This window comes from Perissodus microlepis, chromosome 22, assembly GCF_051167445.1.
Source record: "Perissodus microlepis isolate ML-2025 ecotype Zambia chromosome 22, ASM5116744v1, whole genome shotgun sequence".
NCBI classification, from domain to species: Eukaryota; Metazoa; Chordata; class Actinopteri; order Cichliformes; family Cichlidae; genus Perissodus; species Perissodus microlepis.
This window is the reverse complement of record NC_140481.1, coordinates 10,110,858-10,129,430: the sequence shown is the minus strand read 5'-3', so window position 1 is coordinate 10,129,430 and position 18,573 is coordinate 10,110,858. Positions and strand designations below refer to the sequence as shown.

Here is an 18,573-nt window from a genome sequence, read left to right as displayed (position 1 = left end):
TAGAAAAAGACTGAAAATCATGGCTTGTTTGGCTGTGCATAGACAACTTATTTTAAAAACTTTACTTCAGAAACTACATTCAACCATACTTGCTGAATCAGGTTTATAGTAACTGCCATTAGGCAATAAAGAGAATATCTATTAGACCTCATTGACCAACGGGTGACATCACCATGGCTATTATATATAGAACCTGTGCTTTAAACCTCTGATACACTGATGGCAAAAGAGAAAACATTTACAACATTCGAGAAACAGACATGAGACTCCATTCACATCATTTTATTTTAATAGATCTCTATCATATACATACAGTACAATATGCTCAAGACAGATCTTATGGCACATATATTATTGTTGTACATTTTGCAGTCGCTGGTATTGCTGTGAGGTTACAGTAAAGTGACCATTTGAATCTGTTACTTAGGTAGATACAATAGGTGGCTTGACCTCAGTGGGTTAAGAGTAAGGTTGCTACAGCAAAAACACATGCACTGTCAAGTTATATATTCCGCTAGGGGTGGGTCACACATCCAGTTACACAGGCTGACACTTTAAGGGGCGGTGTTGTTGTTTTCCATTTAAACCCCTCGATTGTTGTTGTTGTTGTTGTCTTGGAATACGCTACAACAGTGGCTACTGTGATCCTGGACAGCTACGGGATGAACATGGTTTGGGTTTGCCCCAGTTTTAAATTTTTCTTCCTTCCACCGGACATAGAAACAGGGCCACTTCACTTTAAAAAGCTGCCATTGCACATTTAATAATTTGATTATGTGTCGGTGGAGATTTCTGATCTCTTTAAACAGCTTTAGAGCTCTGGGTTCAACCAAAACCTTGGATATCCAGTAGGAATGACGAATAATGGTGCGTTAGGATCTAGTATTCAGGTTTCTACCGCAATACAACATTACCGTTAATACTACAGGTACAGAGTACTGCTAGGTATATTCACATATGTACAAACTCTGCTGTTCACCTGCAGAGACTTGACGAGCGAGTGTGCATTTCCTTTTCTATAGAGCATGTTCGAGATAGAAAAATAAAACAGTGATAAGACTACAAAATATTGTGTGCCACCGTCATCATTTTCACCCTGTATTGGTCCTTGTTTCAGTGAAAACACTTAACTCTTTCAGTCAAAGCATTAAAATAAAAAAAAGATAAAATGTCCAAAATATAATTTAAAAATTATATTAAAAAACAGCATCAAAACACAACAAAAAGATGATATGTAACATGATACTTTAAAAAAAATCTACAGCTTTCCCTTTCATCGGCTTACCAGAGTGCTGACGGTGTGAATGTTGTGCGCATACGGTATTTAAGAGTGTGAAAGAGTGAGCACCTTCAGTATCATCATTTAAACACACCTGCCGGTTAGGACCTCCCCCCCTTCCGTGTTTTGTTGAATCTGCTGAAAGTGCTTCACATACTTGGCATTGCACCCAGTGTCCTCCGTGGAGACTTATTGTCTCTAAATGTGTAATTTTTGGCATTTGGACCTCCCAGTTATTCACCAATGCGTGTCAAAATAAAAGGGAAGAAATAGAAATGCAAAAACAATGCGCATTCATGTGGTGACATCACTGAAATGAAAGCAGAATAATAATGGTCGCAGGAATATGAGCGGAGGAGCGTGGAGGTGTGCTCTAGATGACCTGGCAGCAGCTGTGTGGGGTTGGCGTGCAGAGCAGACCCTCCTTGGGGCTCCGGTGAATGTTGACGGACAGAGTCTTGTCGCTCAGAGGCATCTGCAGCACACGGTTCTTCATGTTCCTGTGGTTTTCCCGGGCCAGATCCAGCTCTCCCAGCCTCAATCGGCCCGAGCAGGGTCCCTCCAGCAGCGGATCTGCCAGTGCGTCTCCCAGTGGGGGCTGGTGATACAGGTTGCCCCTGGGCGAGGGGCCACCCAGGAGCGAGACCTTATCTAAACTACCAGTGGATCCGCCCATGCACATTCTCCACATGGGACGGTCCTGGGCATCTCCACCAGCACTGCCGGCACTGCCAGCAGCAACACCTCCGCCACCTCCCCCTCCTCCCCCCGTTAAGTTGTGGAACTGAGAGCTTAGGCACAGGCTCATCAGCTTTAGGCTTTCCACCAGACCGCTGGCAGCCTTGGCTGTGCCTTTACCTTGGCCTGACCCTGATCCAGGACTGGCACAGTTGGAAGGACTGTCCTGTCCTGCCCCCGTTTTCTCTCCATCCTCTTTCCTCCCTCCTCTCTCAACCCCATGTTCATCTAGACTTGCTGTGTCAGGTTTATAGTGACTTTCTGTATCATCATCGCTAGTCTCTGAGCTAGGAGTGAACGTGGCAACTGGTGCCAGTGCACCAACAGTTTTAGGTGAGGACATGAGTGTTGAAGGTGAAGGTATCCTAGAGTTCAGATTGAGGCTGAGGCTGGGTTTGGGCGGGCCAAGTCCCTGCAACTCCCTGCTCTCTTCCTCTTCCTCCTCGTCCTCCTTATCCTCCTCGTGGATCTGGTTGAGAATTGGAGCACTCATACGAGATGTCAGCCGATTACCGGACAAAGACGACGATGAGGAGGAAGCTTTGCAACGAAGCACCACTTGAGAAGGCAGTGTACAGGGGGGCAAACATTTGTCTTCTGCCCCATCTTCTTCCTCATCCTCTTCCACGCTGAAAAGGCTGGGACTCCGAGGTTTTCCAGGACCCACTGAAGAAAGAGAGCCCAACCTAAGGGGGTTGGAGTGGGGCTTTGCCAGAGGTCTGAGCCCTCTCTCCTGGTTTTGTTGTGGCGCCTGCTGCTGCTGGCTGGATGCTAGAGTGTGATTTTCCTGCCGCTGGCTGACATCTAGCAGAGCTGTTTTAGGCCTGGGGCCTTTGTGGAGGCTCTCAGCACTACGGGCAGGGGACTGCGGCCCTCCAGGGTGGGAGATAGCTGGACCCCCTAAACCATCGCTGACATCCTGGTGAACATCCACTCTGGTGGGCCAAGACTGCCTGCAAAGGGCCAAATACAATGTTGAGAATTAATAAATTACATACGATTCTTAAGTTATTTCAATGGTGGCAAAAAAATGACGTTTACTTTTTTTTTCAAGAGACAAAAAAACTGATAAATAAATAGAGTAAATACCTAGCTGTAATCAGCTAGAAAGGTTAGCATAAAAACTTATAGCAGCTAGCCTGGTTCTGTATAACATAACTAAAAATATAAAGCTAAATAAAACACTGAAGATTCCTAATAAACCCCCTTTATAGCATATATAAGATATATGAAGTACACAAATATACCGTAAACTACCAATTTATCAAAAGTTAGCAATTTTCTATATTTATAATCTCAAACCAAAGCTATCTGCTAACTGGCTCCAGGCTCTGTGCATTAATTAAAACCTGTGCATGCATTAAAACCATGTAAATGTAAAAAAGTGATACCATGTATAAAATGTTGATCTTCAGGTGTTTGTTAATGACTCTCTTCCACCTCGTGTTACTCACTATTTTACGTATTTTAACAGTTTACACCAAGCTAAGCTAACTAGCCGCTAGCTATGCTTCACTGGTTTGTTCTGAGACTCAAAGAAAATTTCTCAAAATGCTGAATTATTTACTTCTCTAACAGTAACAGCCACATTATTTTCTCCATTTATCCTACATTAGAATAAGAGTGGTAAATGGCCATGCTGTTAATATTTAATTCTGTTGGAGTGGTTGAATTTAAGTTCAGTGCTATATTGCTAGGAATTTATGAGAGATGGTTGAAGGCACTTTGGGAAATATGATGCTCCTCTCCAACTCTGACTGGCCTTAAAATTGTGATGCAAGACAATAGAGCTAAATATGTCGAATCCACAAAACAAGCAGTGAGATTATTCTTTAATCTATATTACTTTTTTCTTCTAATCTCATTTACTTAATATTTTCACAGAATTATATAAAATTCTCTTTATTTTAGAGGTTTAGTGTAACTTCATAGTTAAATCTTCAATGTTAGATTCAGTCTCTCAGAAGAGAAAATAAAAAGTCGCTGCTTTTGTTCTGTTGCAGGATATTTCTGGTAGCACATCCCTCACAGTGTTGCTGATCTGCAGCCTCTCTTCTATTCTCAGTGTGTCCTTCAATCCCTGCTGAAAAAAAAGGGCTCCGTCTGTCCATCCTCTGTCAGACTTGTTTTGCGTAAACTGACAGTACGCAGCACTGCAGAGGCAGCATTCTGTCTGTCTCAGGAAATGTTTGTGTATGTGCGCTGGGGTGTGTGTGTACCTGAATTGGGCCTTGCTGGGGCTGGGTGATCGTGTCTGGCTGTGTTGCTCCTTCTCTTGTCTCTCCCTCAGCATCCTCTCGGCCAGCAGGAAGTAGGTAGCTGTGATGTGATTGTACTGGTTAGACTCCAGAGCCCTGTGACGGAGGAGACAGAAATCAAATTGAGGTCCAAAATGCACAAAAGTATGCACGCGCACACGCATATATGGAACACAGATCAACGCCTCACCCCACCCGTGAGTGGAAAAAGGGAAGTGACGGGAGTGGAGATTTAATTTGACAGCTCAGGATTGACTGCCAGCTGCTTGTTAATGCCAATTAAACTGCTGAAGACACTCAATTACACTTCAGTGGGACGAGTGAACCATGACGAATTTTCGGAGATTACACAAGATAGAACAGCTTTGCATTGATTTTTACTTATGTGTGATTGTACGAGAGAGGGACACATACTCAGTTATGGCGTCTCTGTCTGCGATGCCCCCGAGCACCATGCGTTGGATGATGGAGCCATGCTCCTCCTCCGACAAGCTGCGATGGGACACCAGAGGAGTAGACAGCTTTGTGGCTGGGGAGGGGTCGACACCTTGAAGCCACTGATGGCTCTCAATCTGCTCTAGGGTCGCTCTCTTCTTGGGGTCTCTCTGCAGCATGTGGCCTATAAGACTGGAGGGAATCACAGTGGAGGTAAGTACTCCTGACACACCAGAGAAACATCTGGTCGTTGATGTAGGAATGTTTAAAAGGCAGAAACTGGTGTTACGAATGAAATAAGAATGGATGGTAATAGAAAATTTTAATTCATTACAGTTGCAGGGTTTTGTCCAAACCTGGCCATGTTACCGAACAGACTTACAGATGGGACAGAACTAAGGTATCTCATTTGTCTGGTTCTTTATTCTTTTTCTAAGTACTTATTGTTTTTATATGTGTAAAATAGCTCATAGCAACAGTAGGCTATTAATCTTTATCAGCTAACCTAACAGCTAACCTCCTGGCACGAGTTCAAGCCTCCAGGCCTGTAATACAAGTAGGTGTACAGCATGCAGAGCTTCCAACAAACTGTGCATGCTGTACACCTACACACGAGTGGAACAGGGTGTTGCCTATTCAGCTGCTAGCCGCACAGCTAACAAACGAGCCAGGATGATTATGAAGCGATGCGTTTTCTCTTGCAAATTATCAATGCACCTAATCTAGACTGATTAGAAGTTAGCGCTTATAATATCTGACTGCACGTGTTTCTCCTCCAAACAATAGCAGTACTGGCATTGAAAGAACCCTGTTTGGGTCTGCATACAAGCTATTTATTTTTTGCACTCTGGCTTAGCAAGATATACTAAATCCACTGGCTAAATCCCCCAAACAAACAGGTAGAAGTGCTGTTTTATCAGGCCCACGTTGGCAATAGATTTGGATGAGGGTTCAAATAAACATCACACAAACTGGGCTACGTGCCAATATTTGGGGTGCTTTGTGAAAGTCAACCTGACCCAATGAAGCCATGTTCACTAACAGTATGTGTCTGCAAAGCTTCAGCCGTTCAAAATGTATTCTGCAACTATTTCGCCCAGCTCTGCTTTGACTCATCGTTAAACCCTCACAATGTTAAAAATAGAAGTCCAATTTTAAAGGGTGCATTAGATACACTTAACGCAGCACTGCATCTCTGGTGGAGCAGCTGACTGCAGCACTGAGTGAAAGCAGGACAACGAAGGGAGACTGCACCTCTCTCTTTGCTCTCTTTTCTTCACACATCTACAAACATGAAATATGCAGCACCTGCAGAGTACTCTGTCCATCTTTGCGGCTATGTGCGTGCGCTTGTTACTTACTCTCTGCATGCATGGGAGATGTGCGACGGCACCGTGTATTTGCAGTCCATGATCATAGTGAGCGTTTCGCTGTCATTAGCCTCCTGAAAAGGGGGCTGACCACAGACCAGCATGAAGAGGATCACGCCCAGACTCCAGATATCTGCAGAGACACAGAGAGAGAATGTGGTCTGTTTATACTGAACAAGTCATTATGGTCAGAAAAAAACTGTGGCTTTTGTAAGAAGGCCAGAAAATAAAGATGACTGATCAACTAAGTGAAGCCCGTATGTTCTGTCTGCTTAGTGAAACAAAGAGCTGTCTCTTCCCCAAGTTCAAATGAAGCATGAATCATATTTGATCAGAGCCATTTCCATGAATGTGTGCCAGCTTAGGACACATCTGTCTAACCGAGGATGAAGCTCAGTGCTGCTGCCTGCCGCCAGCGTCATGCTCACACTTACACTGGTGCACGCGCTTCCACACACACGCGCCGTCCAGGGAAAGTGGGTTAACGTGTTCATCCCTCAAAGCTTCATACAAATGCTAATTTTATGGAACGCTTCTCTTGGTCTGATTCAAAAGAGCAACTTTATTGCTCAGGGCTTCCACTGCTGCTCGGGTCAGCAGGATGGTCCACTGACACACATTCTGCTGTCATATACAGACTGCAAGCAGAGGCTGTGACATAAAAGCAAGCAGACTCGGTCTTAGTCACGGTTTTGACCCATTTTCAGCAAATTTCATAGTAAGCTTTGTCTGCTCTTAAGATTGACTTAAGTAAAAAACACAAAATCCAGGTTAATTTAGTACCTGTATCATTTCTTAACCATAAAATGATTTAATCAAACATCTATAAAATGCATTTGACCATTAAACTAGTGGTGTGCGATACTTCAAATTTTGACATTAATCCGATACCCACTAAATACAGGGCCAGTATTGCCAACACCAAAACTGATACTGATATTTTTAACTTAAAGTCAGCTTATGTAGGTGAGACCATTGTGTCATGATTAGATGAATCATCATCAATTTGCAATTTTACTGAGGTTTTTACTTTTTACAATAATTAGTTTAAACAACAAAACACACATTTCTGCTTTTCATGCATTTTGAAACTGTGTTTTTTTGGACCTGAAATGTAAATGTGCTGTCTTTAAAGCACTTCGGGTCGACATGTGTTGTTTAAATGTGCAATCAATAGGTTGTAAGTAAAATAGATGTGACAGTCAACACAAAAAGGCATCTTCTCATTTCCAGAAAAAACTAATTTATTAGGTAAACCAAAAACTGAACTTGGAGGATAGAAATAAAGTATCAGTCCTTTAGTACTAATATCAATATGATATCAGTACAACCACTGGTATTGATACTGTCGATATTTGGATCGATCTGCCCACATCTACATTAAACCCCACAAACATGTTCCATTTTACTTTGAAATAAGTCACATTATGAAAGCTAAAGAGATGCTAGTTAGCATCTGGTTTTCAAACTGAAATAAATTATTTTATGCCACTAGCAACGGTGGAACAAGCTGCAAGCTGTTCGCTCCTTTTAGATTACTTTTTAGACTTTCCTGAGATAAATTTGGGCCCTTGTCAGCTATGAGATACTCTTTGTTCATTAGCTAGTTCATTGTGTTTGTTAGCTAGCTAGGTGCTAATTTTCACTATTAGTGTTTAGGCATTACATCAGTGTTTAGAAGAGTGGTGACCTAAGGAACTTGGAAAGAAAGCAGCTAGGCTTCTTTAAGTTTTGAAGACGTTTCACTGCTCAGCCATGAGACCTCTTCGGTTCTAAAACCAAAAGGTGGAGAGTCCCGGGTATTTAAACCCTAGCAGAGGTCGAAGATGCTATGCAATGTTTCCATTTTTGACCGAGAAGACAAATGGTTTGAAAGAGGAGTAAAGGAGGCTATTTATGACCACTGTGAACAACCATCATTTATCAGTGGGCATGGCTTACAACACCAACTGTCTCCCACCTACAATGGAGTCTTAAAATTCCTTCTCAGGTGCCTCAACCCCCACTCGCATCTTGCATTAGCTGATCTAGCTGATCTGTGGTAAAGACCCACACCTTTTTTCACACCTTGGTTAATGTGATGGCACACATGACTAATAGCGGGACAACCACCACCTAAGGGACAGCCCCCACTAGGGTTTTAATACCTGGGACTCTCCACCATTTGGTTTTAGAACTGAAGAAGCTTCTTGGACAAAACTTAAAGAAGTCCAGTTGTTTTCTTCCCAAGTTCCTTAGACTATCATGACCTGCATGACTGAGAACTTAGACAAGAGTGGTGATGATAAATGTAATAAAACCAGATTTTGCAGTACACAGTCATTTTGTGAGTTCCTGTGTGACTATATAGCAGGTAGCTAGGTCCTAAACAAGCTTGCTAGCACTCAATCCTCGCGCCCAAATATGCCAATTTCTAGCTCAAAAAAAAAGACAAAAAAGCAAACCGTAAAAAGATAATAATGAAAAAAATTTAAATGGGAGTGCAAAAGCAATGGGATATGTCGCTGTAGCTATGTCCATCTTTTATATACAGTCCATGGTTTTCTCAAAGGAACAGCACATGGTACAGCATGCTACAATTACTATCTGAACAAAACCTGTGCTCTTCTAACTCGGAAGTTTGAGAAGACCCAAAAAAAGGAGGTAAACAGATTGGAAGTGGGTTTACAGTGCTCGGGACCCCTGGTGATACGTCTTCATATCACTCCAGTTTGCCAGGATACGCAGGAGAGTTCAATCTGGTGGAGTAAATGTGGCAGTTTACTGTGGGTGGTGAGGATTTATTGCTTTGAGGCAGTGAAAGAGTGCTTCATACTGCTGATGGAGGGAGCAAATGCTGCTGCAGTCCCCACTGCCACCTTACCCCCAACCAACGTATCCTAGCAACCGCGACCCTGCTCCCTCATTACTTGCGTCAGCGGTCGGCCAAACTTCCTTCCTCGATAACTTTATTTATAAACCAGATGGCTCACACATCTCTGGATAACACCGTTCGCGTCAGCGCACATCAGCATCTCTCTCGCTAACAACGCCGACTCTTTATTGGTGACAGCTGGCAGTGTAAACATCCTTTGTGCTGCCCTGAACACCTTTTTAACAATGATAACCAACAGGATAACCAGTTCCTGTCCCAGGGTTAACCCTGAACACTGAGTGGGCCAACTCAAGCATCCTGTCCTACTCATCTTTATACAACATCTTTTTCTAAATCAATCAATAAACATTTCCATTTATGTATGGTCATTATGCATAGCTATGCTTTGAAGTATGCATGTACCCAGAATAATCACTATTAGGTAAGTTATTTCTTTTTTAGGTGCAGGTTGTGCTTCATGAAGAGGAAGAGGAAATCTATATTTAACTTTCCAATTACTGAAGACAAAAAGGAGGGAGCCCACACACCGAAGAATATTTACAGAGAGGACTCATTTGTCCAACAAAATCATTTAATTTTAAGTTTTTCATTGAAGAATACAGTTTCGCACACATATCTGGGTCTCAATTTTCCTTTTAATTTCACTTCTAGTCTGCCATGACCCATTCATTTTTCAACTTAAGGCTGAAATCGCTACACTGAGTGACAAAAACAAGTATTTTAAATACAGAGTGATTGTTAGTTACATTTATACAGCAGTAAGGTTTGATGGGCATTTTCACTATGTTCCGATATTTCATTAAGTGACAAGCAACAATAAACAGCATACTAACCTCTAATGAAAAACTGTGAGAGCTAAGAGATGAAGAAGTTAAATTTGAAGCAATGTGACACCATTTATAAATAATTATAGTTTTTATGTGGTTTGCTTGAAGCTTGGAGTGTTTGCCTCCTGCAAATTGGCTCCTTCTGCACAATCTGCAGGACTGACTCACATTTAATCTCAAAATATTTTCAGCACTTCCTGAAAAAAAACAAAAACCAATGCCAAGCAGGCCCGAAGTGAGAAAGCCAGGCGAGGACAGCTTCTTATCTCTGCAACAAACTGGGGCGACTGCCACGTGGCAAGTCACCGGAAAAGCTCAGTTGCCCTACAGACTGTCAGCAGGTAGCCTGGCAGCAGTGTAATCCCAGCCCAGGTTTCCTCAAAGACCTGAATGTCAGGACTGCTGGCCTCCATTTAGCCTATTCGCCCATCAGACAGCACTGCTGATACAATCACACAATATTACATCCCGGCTGGGTGGATAATCCCTGCAATCAAAACATCATCATCTCAGCTGAATGAGCAATAGTGCACAGGCAGTATGCACGGTCCAGAGAACAAACGCACACACGCCGCAAAATGTCCACTAACAAGTGCTCAGACAGGCCCCACACATTCAGCAACTCACACATCATCCATACGAAAACACACACGCGCAGTCAAATAAGACTATTATTGCTTTCAAAATATGGACGCCGCTTGGCACAAAAGAGAGTGAGAGGCAGTGAAGGCAGAGAGAAGAAAATAGCCACTGCAAATCCACTCAGTCAGAAAAACAGAAAATGCTTTTCTCCTGCTCCTGACAGAGAGGCCTCTGGGTAGACAGAGGGACTCCTGATGCCTTTTTCTCGCTCTGTCAGTTTTCCTCTTATTTCCCTTTCTTTCTCTTGCCCTCTTTTCCCTCACTCTGCACAATTATGTTTGATTTGTTTTCCGTTACAATATAATTCAATATCTTAACCGTGCCTCAGCAGCAAGAACTGGGAGCACCATTGATGGGAGAGACGATGTGGGGGTGGGGGGGTGGTGGTGGTGACACTGATGGTGAGGTGAGTGCGCGCTCCAATTGCAGAAGAAGAGAGTGCTGAGAAACCAATTTCAGCCCGATCTGATATCAGATTTTGTTATTCACAGAGAGGCAAATGAAAGCAAATTGCAGACAGAAATAAACTGCAGGTGCAGGACTGCAGGGCTGTGGATCATCTCATTTCCAGGCTTCAAGGTACGCTATCATGCTCTGAACTTTGAACAGCTCCTCTCCTTCTATCAGCTGCCTGATAATACCGGCAGTGTGCCAAGCAGGTCTACAGGTTCCTTACAAACCATTGCAGGCCATATAGCTTGGTCAGAGCTATCACAGCTGAGACAGTGATTGAATGTGAATGTGAGCTGCTGCTTGATACAACACTGCACTAACAACTCAGACGGTGTCCTGTTTTAGTAAAGCTAAAGCTGTAGGAACTAAAATAAATCACCACAGATGTACCCCAGCAGCTACTCTCTGTCACTTCCTCAGACTTACCCACAGCAGGAGCGTCGTATTCATCCCCCAGCAGTATTTCAGGCGCTGAGTAGGCCAGTGAGCCGCAGGAGGTGTTTAGTTTTTTCCCAGGTTGAAACCGGTTGCTGAACCCGAAGTCAGTGAGCTTGACGACACCCTGCTTCTCGAAGAACACCACGTTTTCAGGCTTCAGGTCCCTGTGCACCACATGTAGCCGGTGGCAGTAGGAGATGGCATGGACGATTTGGGCAAAGTAACACTTAGCCACCTTAAAGAGGAGAGACAAATGTAAAAAAAATACAATAAAAATGCTCCAAAACCCAGAAAACAAACAGCAAACTAAAAAGAAGTTAGCAAGAGTTAGCTTGAGAAAAGTTTGGAATAGATAAAGAGTCAGGACCTGCAGAATTAAGAGCGGGAAAATTTGACTCGAACTTGAATATTTAACTCCAACAGAATGCTAATGTTAGTGTGGTGTTTGCAACTTGTTCCTGTTTTTCTGAAGTGACCAGAAAGTACATGTAGCTAGCTAGCTTAGCAAGAAGACTGGAATAGCTAATCAACGATCGCAGAAACATGGCAAACACTTTGTTTTTCCACTTTTGTTTTCTGATAAAACAGACAATATAACTATTATGCAGTTAGTGAGTTTTAGAGGTGCTTGTATGAAGAATTTTTATTTCCTTTAGGCACGACCCCATCTCTTCTTAAACAGGTAAGAAAATATGAAGGGAACTTTGAACAACCAGTGTCAAACATACAGTGATTATTAACAACTATATGTTTTTATAAAAGATTTATTACAAATGTGATTATCATCTTTCTTTCACATGTCACATTGAACATATGTTGCCTGTATGCAATGTTGTGATAAACAAAATTTGCATCCGCAAAGGAATTTTGTTCAACTCGCCGCTAAATATGGAATAAAGACTCCTTTTGCCCTCGTTTAGTTACAGTGTTATTGCTTTCAGCATCACTGTTGCTTACTTATGTCTAGAATTTATTAGCTTCCAAGTATCTGCATATATAATGCTTCTGGCTACCATTGAACTATTCTTCACTATATTTCCTCACAATTTCATACTAGCTAGAAATAAACCAAACCAATGCAACCAAATTCTGTTCTTTTAAAAAATGCTCCCCTTCCCATCTCCAGATAAACTAAATTAATGTGTTAAGGTTCTTTCTTCAAGTACCCAAGATCAAGTACAGAAACAAAGAAGTAACTCAAGGTTTGGTAGACTGCATGAAGGACACCTCTGCATGTTCATTAGCCCCACTAACCTCCTCGCTGAGGCCTCCTTCATGTTTCATGATGCAGTCATACATGTCTCCTCCGTCGCCCAGCTCCAAGATGAGGTAGAGCTTTGTGGCCGTATCGATGACCTCGTAGAGGCGTACCACGTTGGGGTGTTGCACCATCTTCATGCATCGCACCTCCTGAAAAAGGTGACCCCGTGCGACCGGGTCCAGCTTCGTCTTATCGATCACCTTCACCGCAACCTGAAAGACAGAAGTTAGAACTGGTTAGAACAATAGCAGCGCTGGTAACGTCAGCAGCTGTTGAAGCACTTGCACAGAAACAGTGAGACTGTATTATCTTCACTTAGAGGTGCTTAGTAGAGCTAGTACAGATGTTCTGATGTCCACCAAGAACAGAATCACACTATCAGAAATATTTAGTCTCATCAGTGCTCCCAGTCACCCTTCTTTGGTATGCCTGTTTCTAAGAACAAGGGTGACGTCTTTAAAAGTATTTTTAAACTTTTTTTTCAAAGTGAAGAAATCTAGTAACTGCCAACAAATCATTGAACTTGCATATACAGACTTGGACGAGGATACCTTTTCTCCAGTGAATACATGGCGGGCCAGTTTGACCACAGCAAAGTGTCCACGACCCAAAGTCTTGTCCAGGTCGTACAGCCCTGCAATCTTCCCATCATGATGGCGCTTCAGCCCCGCCATGGCTGTTGGCGGATGGGGAGGTCGGAGCTGCCTTCTGTCACCTGCCGGTCTTCAGCTGTCAGTCCTTCATCTTCTCCTGATTAGGCTGAACGTACGTGAGGTTGGTGGTGGTGGTGTTTGAGCTAATTCTGGGCTAACTGTTGATCTCCTTGAGGTAGATTTGATAGCAAGATACTCAACTGGTTGTGGCAAATATTTCGGGTTTTGAGTGCTCCACTCAGTTCAGTCCCACTTCGCTATGATCTGAGGGTGAGAACGGGGAAAACAGTAAGAGATACAAGAAACCAAAACACAACCACTCATGATAATAGTCACTTACTCTGCTAAACAATGGATCATGAACCTGTCTGATGAACTAATATTTGCTCACCATTACTGCTCATTACTTTGGCATTAGCTGGACCAAGGCCACAGTATCATAATAATAATAGCTCGAATTGCAGAGAGTGAGCCAAGAGTCTAAAGTCCAGTTGTTATGTAAGGTTATCTTTAACAGTGCTTGGAGAAAACTTGAAGAGTCATGGTTTGTCATGGTCAACATCTCATTGTGCAAAAAAAACAAAGCATAACTAAAACCAATATCATTAGCTTTGTAGGTATTTGTTCATAAACTAGTGTTGGATAAATTATAACTCTGAACTAAGAGTAACATCAGGGAACAGCAAGCAGAGACCATGAGTGTTCAACAGCCCATCCTATCCAAAACTCTATATTCTATTATAGACTATGGGATTGCTGTCTGCCAGAGTCAGAAAAAACTAACAGACTGACATATTTTAATAATGGATTGGATTTATATAGCGCTTTTCAAGGCACCCAAAGCGCTTTACAATGCCACTATTCAGTCACTCTCGCATTCACACACTGGTGGAGGCAAGCTACGGTTGTAGCCACAGCTGCCCTGGGGCAGACTGACAGAAGCGAGGCTGCCATATCACGCCATCGGCCCCTCTGGCCAACACCAGTAGGCGGTAGGGTAAAGTGTCTTGCCCAAGGACACAACGACCAGGACAGAGAGCCCGGGGATCGAACCGGCGACCTTCCGGTTACAGATACGCTTCCCAACCCCCTGAGCCACGGTCGCCCTTAAGGTATTTAAGGTATAACTAAACAGCAAAATCAACTACATTTATAATATCAATTTTTTTTTTAAAGTGTCTTTATTTGCTATGAAATTTGAAAAATGAAAACAGAAAATAGCAATAAAATATGGAGAACCCAACACAATACATTAGGAAATATAGTGACAAGTTTATATTCAGAGAGGATATTTAGAGATTGACTTTTGATCATGTTTTGACTCACATTTGTATGTTACATTCACTGTAGTTTTTGGCCAACAGACAAACACTACACCTACTCTGAGTTGCATTACTGTCTCAGTGACACAGCTGTGCAGGATAAAAGGCTAGGACATATGCACTGTTATTTTAAGGGCTCAAAAAACTTGTATTATTTTTTTATAATTAGGTTATTTCTTTGTTTTGTTTTTCCTTTTACATATTGTAAGAAATTGTGCCTAAAAAGCCAACAAGGAAGTGCCTTAAAGTGGCATTTAATAACCACCAGGGGGAAAACCCAGTGGTTGCAAAAAGACTTCTGGTCCTACAGCAGTCAATGAGCGAAAACTCCCTGAGCCCTGACTTGTGGAAACACTTTTCCTGATTAGTTTAGGGTCTCATTCAAATCCAAATGGTTTTTATTGATCAACCCCAATGAGAGACTGGACTACAGTAAGTTCATTTTGGAAATCATGATCACAACGGAGGATTGCACATATGTTCTCTGGCTAAGGTCTCAGCTAGTGAGGGCTGGGTTTCCCAGTCAGATCTTCCAGTCCCTAAATTAAAAAACCCAACATGGTTATAGCAAAAATGCTTATTTTGAGACTTTCATTATTTTTCAAACAATATGTTAATTGAGTTTTATATTACAGAACAAGCAAAGAAGAGACTTTAAATTTTAATGGGTTACCTCACGGTAGCGGTGTCCATCTGTTATACTAACCACCAAATATATTTTTTTTTTACAATTTTACAAACTTCATTAAAGATTAAAGCATCTGCCACATCATTTTCCGTCACTCTAGCAAGCCACTCAATTATTTCTCCTGATTCACATTAGCTCAGGAATGATACTGTACAGGCTACATTTTGATTTTCTATCTGTCACCTTTTGCCTGCCCAAGATGACAAACTAAACTAGTTCATCTCAAATTCCGACATGCTTATGTCAGACGCCCCTGCCCCGATTGCCACAAGTTTCTCACGTCATGCAGTGTGTTGCTTCACGGCCCTGGGTTACGAAACAATGCCTGCAGGGGAGGCATGCCATTCCGCTTCCAAGAACCTGCATACCAGGAGCATGGCGACGACACAAAACACACAATTTGCAGGCCAAGAACATTCCTGTGTACTGATCCTCGCCTAGGTGTGTCCAACTCACCTGAATTTAAAAGACAACACAGATCCAAACAGGTGTTGTCAGGGGACACACCTATCAACTAAATACAGTAATAAAAGCAAAATAAAAGCCACTCTAACCTAGTAGCAGTCTGCAGTTGCTTAAATCAGACTATGAAAGCCTAAAACGCTCTTTGGGCTTTTTGGGAGAAATGTACCTGTGAGAAAAGAGTGAGTCATGTTTCTTATAATAGGAGGCTGACATCTTCATCTTTCTGATTTTTCTTTCACTCACACACACAGACGCAAAGTAATATCAACAGAGCTGAACTCTTTGCCTCTTTGACAATGACAACATGTAGGTGTTAATGTTTCAAGACACTGAAGAAAAGAAAGGAGACACACAGACACACACACAGTCCTCTCAAGAGCGCACACACTGATGCACTCGTCTGATGATAGGGCAAGTTAGGTGAGGTCAATGTGCGTTGCTGTGTGCTGATAAGCAACCCTGGGCATTAACATTAGCCCATCTAAATCTAGACCTCATATTTATCTCAGCAGACTGAGACCAGTCTAACGCCTGGTGATGGAAACAACAACAAGGTACAAAAATGCACTTTTGGTGAAGTTTGCTCTCTTTTATTATTTTGTTTGTTTTTTAACAACAAAGCCAGCCATCCCTCTAGTCTCTGCGACATGTGAACATACTGTACAACTGTATACCAGTCATGCATGCAAAGACATTGGTTGTGTAACCGGTCCAAGGTGATGGTGGAGTATTGATTTACAAGGTTTGCACGCGCATGTGTACTTGCGTGCACAAAAGTACACATACGCAGATTATGAGGCCAAGGACCTGTTATAATTGCTGCTCCAGACTCCCAGCCTGTGAGACTCGAGATAAACTGGAAGAGGGTGTGGGGTCATCAAATCTATGGTTAATAGTAAAATCAGTTTCCTGGTACATTTGATTAAAGTATAGACCAATAGGCTAAATATAAGCACCATTGTTCACATGCAAACTCTTTGATAGTAAAGAGTTCCTGCTTCAGGGTCAAAGACACGCAATTTAACCTCCAACGCAGCTCTGATAAATCCCTGACCCTGATGCTCTACTTTATCTGCATTAATTTTCGTTTTTATGTTCCTGCTGTGCCAGTAAATGACAGTGGTTTTATAATAAACTAATACAGAAATAACAGGAACATTAGAGTGCCAGCAATCCCTAATGCATATAAGAAGTACACTACAACACCATGAGCCTCCTTCAGCTCTGTAACCCGCACTTCCATGTCTCCTCTGTATGTTATTGAAGGTGTATAATAAAGTTCCATCCCTGTAAACTAGCTTCCCTATACCACGGGAAACACTTCATGCGCCCCTCACACCGGATTCATCAGTCTCAGCGGTTTTCTGTGTTAAAGCTGTTAGATGACCACCCTGCCTTTTATCTCTCACATTTTTATTTTTTTCCTACACCCGCATAGGTGCTACTGCCCATATGGGACCAGCCAACTGTCAACATGCCTGCTGGCTGCATCCACAACAACATGACAGTGCGGAGAAGAGCAGCCTGCGCAAACGGCGCACATATGAGAGGCGAGCGGACACGGGCAGCATGCTAAAATGATACCCGAAAGATGCGCAGTGAGGGGAAAAGTGCCCCCCAGCTCAAACCCAAAGGAGGCCCAGCTGACTTAACACACCTTTACTACACAAGACCCCCCCCCCCTCCTCAAAACACCACCAGCATGCATGCACGCAACTACAGCAGTCCTACTCACCACAGAGGAATCTGAAGCAGCGTCCATTCTGGCACATTTACACCTGCGGGAGCGCGCGGGGCTCCGGACGGTGAGCCGCAAGGTTTTAACGAGACCGCAGTTCAGTGAAAATCCCGGTACCGAGGACAGCACACCGGCCACGGATCATTCCAGCGAGTCCCCGTGTTAATGTGTCACACTGTCAACTCAGGATCTCTCTCTCCCTCCCCGAGCTTTCAGCTGCGTGAAGTAAACACAGAGGGCAGGCCGACCGAGGGCGTGTGGCTTTCAAAATAAAAGCGTAAAGGAACTAGTGTGGGAAATGTGCGAAAATAGATAAACAAATAATACAGAATTTAAAAAACATATTCAAAAACTGCGGGAAAATAATAATCACTCGGATACATGTATTTAAAATACATTTAATAGTTTCATTAGTTCATTCTCTGACTCTCCTCAGAGATTAATGTGTTTTTTTTAATCCCGTCTCATCTTCCCTGAGTCTGGTTCTGCCTGAGGTTTCTTCCTGTTAAACACTGTCCCTTCCCAAGTCCCTTCTACAAGGGGGTCGTTTGATTTTAGGGGTTTCTCACTATTATTGTACCTTACAGTATAAAATACCTCGAGGTGGGTGTTGTTGTGATTTGGCGCCATATAAGTCAATCTGATTTGAATTGAACTTTCTGGATTTGGCACAGTTTGGGGCTCGAGTGTTTGCAGGTTTTTCTCGCTATTTTTTATTTTATTTTAATTTTTTCCAAATCTTACAAAGTTTGATAATATTTTGAGGAAGAAATCTGTATCAGGGCAACTAAACTAGTACATTCACAGGGACAAGTCAGCAAACGTGCTTAATCCTTTTGCATTATAGATATGTGACGTACTAAAATGTATGACAACAAAAAATATGTTTTTTTCTTTAAAATTTCACAAAGTATTAAAGAAAAAAAAATGCCATTAACAGAAATCTTTCTTTTTTATTGTCTCCCTTCAGATGTTGAACATTGCCTCCGATTTTTGCTGTTCTAATGGAAATAAAGAGGAAGCCTGACGTAAAATGGAGCTTTACTTTGCTTATATTTTGAAAGACATTAGAGAGCGTTTCCGGTCTTGTTACGGGTAAATGACGGCTCCATGATCACTGCGCATTGGTAC

General features: G+C 42.5%; 1 protein-coding gene across 1 annotated transcript; it reads right to left on the bottom strand.

The window, feature by feature from the left end:
- Nucleotides 1-267: 267 nt before the first annotated feature.
- LOC146362586 (SNF-related serine/threonine-protein kinase-like) lies at nucleotides 268-17,684 on the bottom strand. Its single transcript, XM_084919389.1, has 8 exons — nucleotides 17,440-17,684; nucleotides 13,128-13,493; nucleotides 12,570-12,788; nucleotides 11,304-11,550; nucleotides 6,072-6,213; nucleotides 4,690-4,902; nucleotides 4,237-4,371; nucleotides 268-2,970 (listed from the first exon to the last, which is right to left on the bottom strand). Exons 2-8 carry the CDS (start codon nucleotides 13,248-13,250, stop codon nucleotides 1,653-1,655), a joined length of 2,397 nt encoding a protein of 798 aa, XP_084775515.1. The 5' UTR covers nucleotides 13,251-13,493; nucleotides 17,440-17,684; the 3' UTR covers nucleotides 268-1,652.
- Nucleotides 17,685-18,573: the final 889 nt, after the last annotated feature.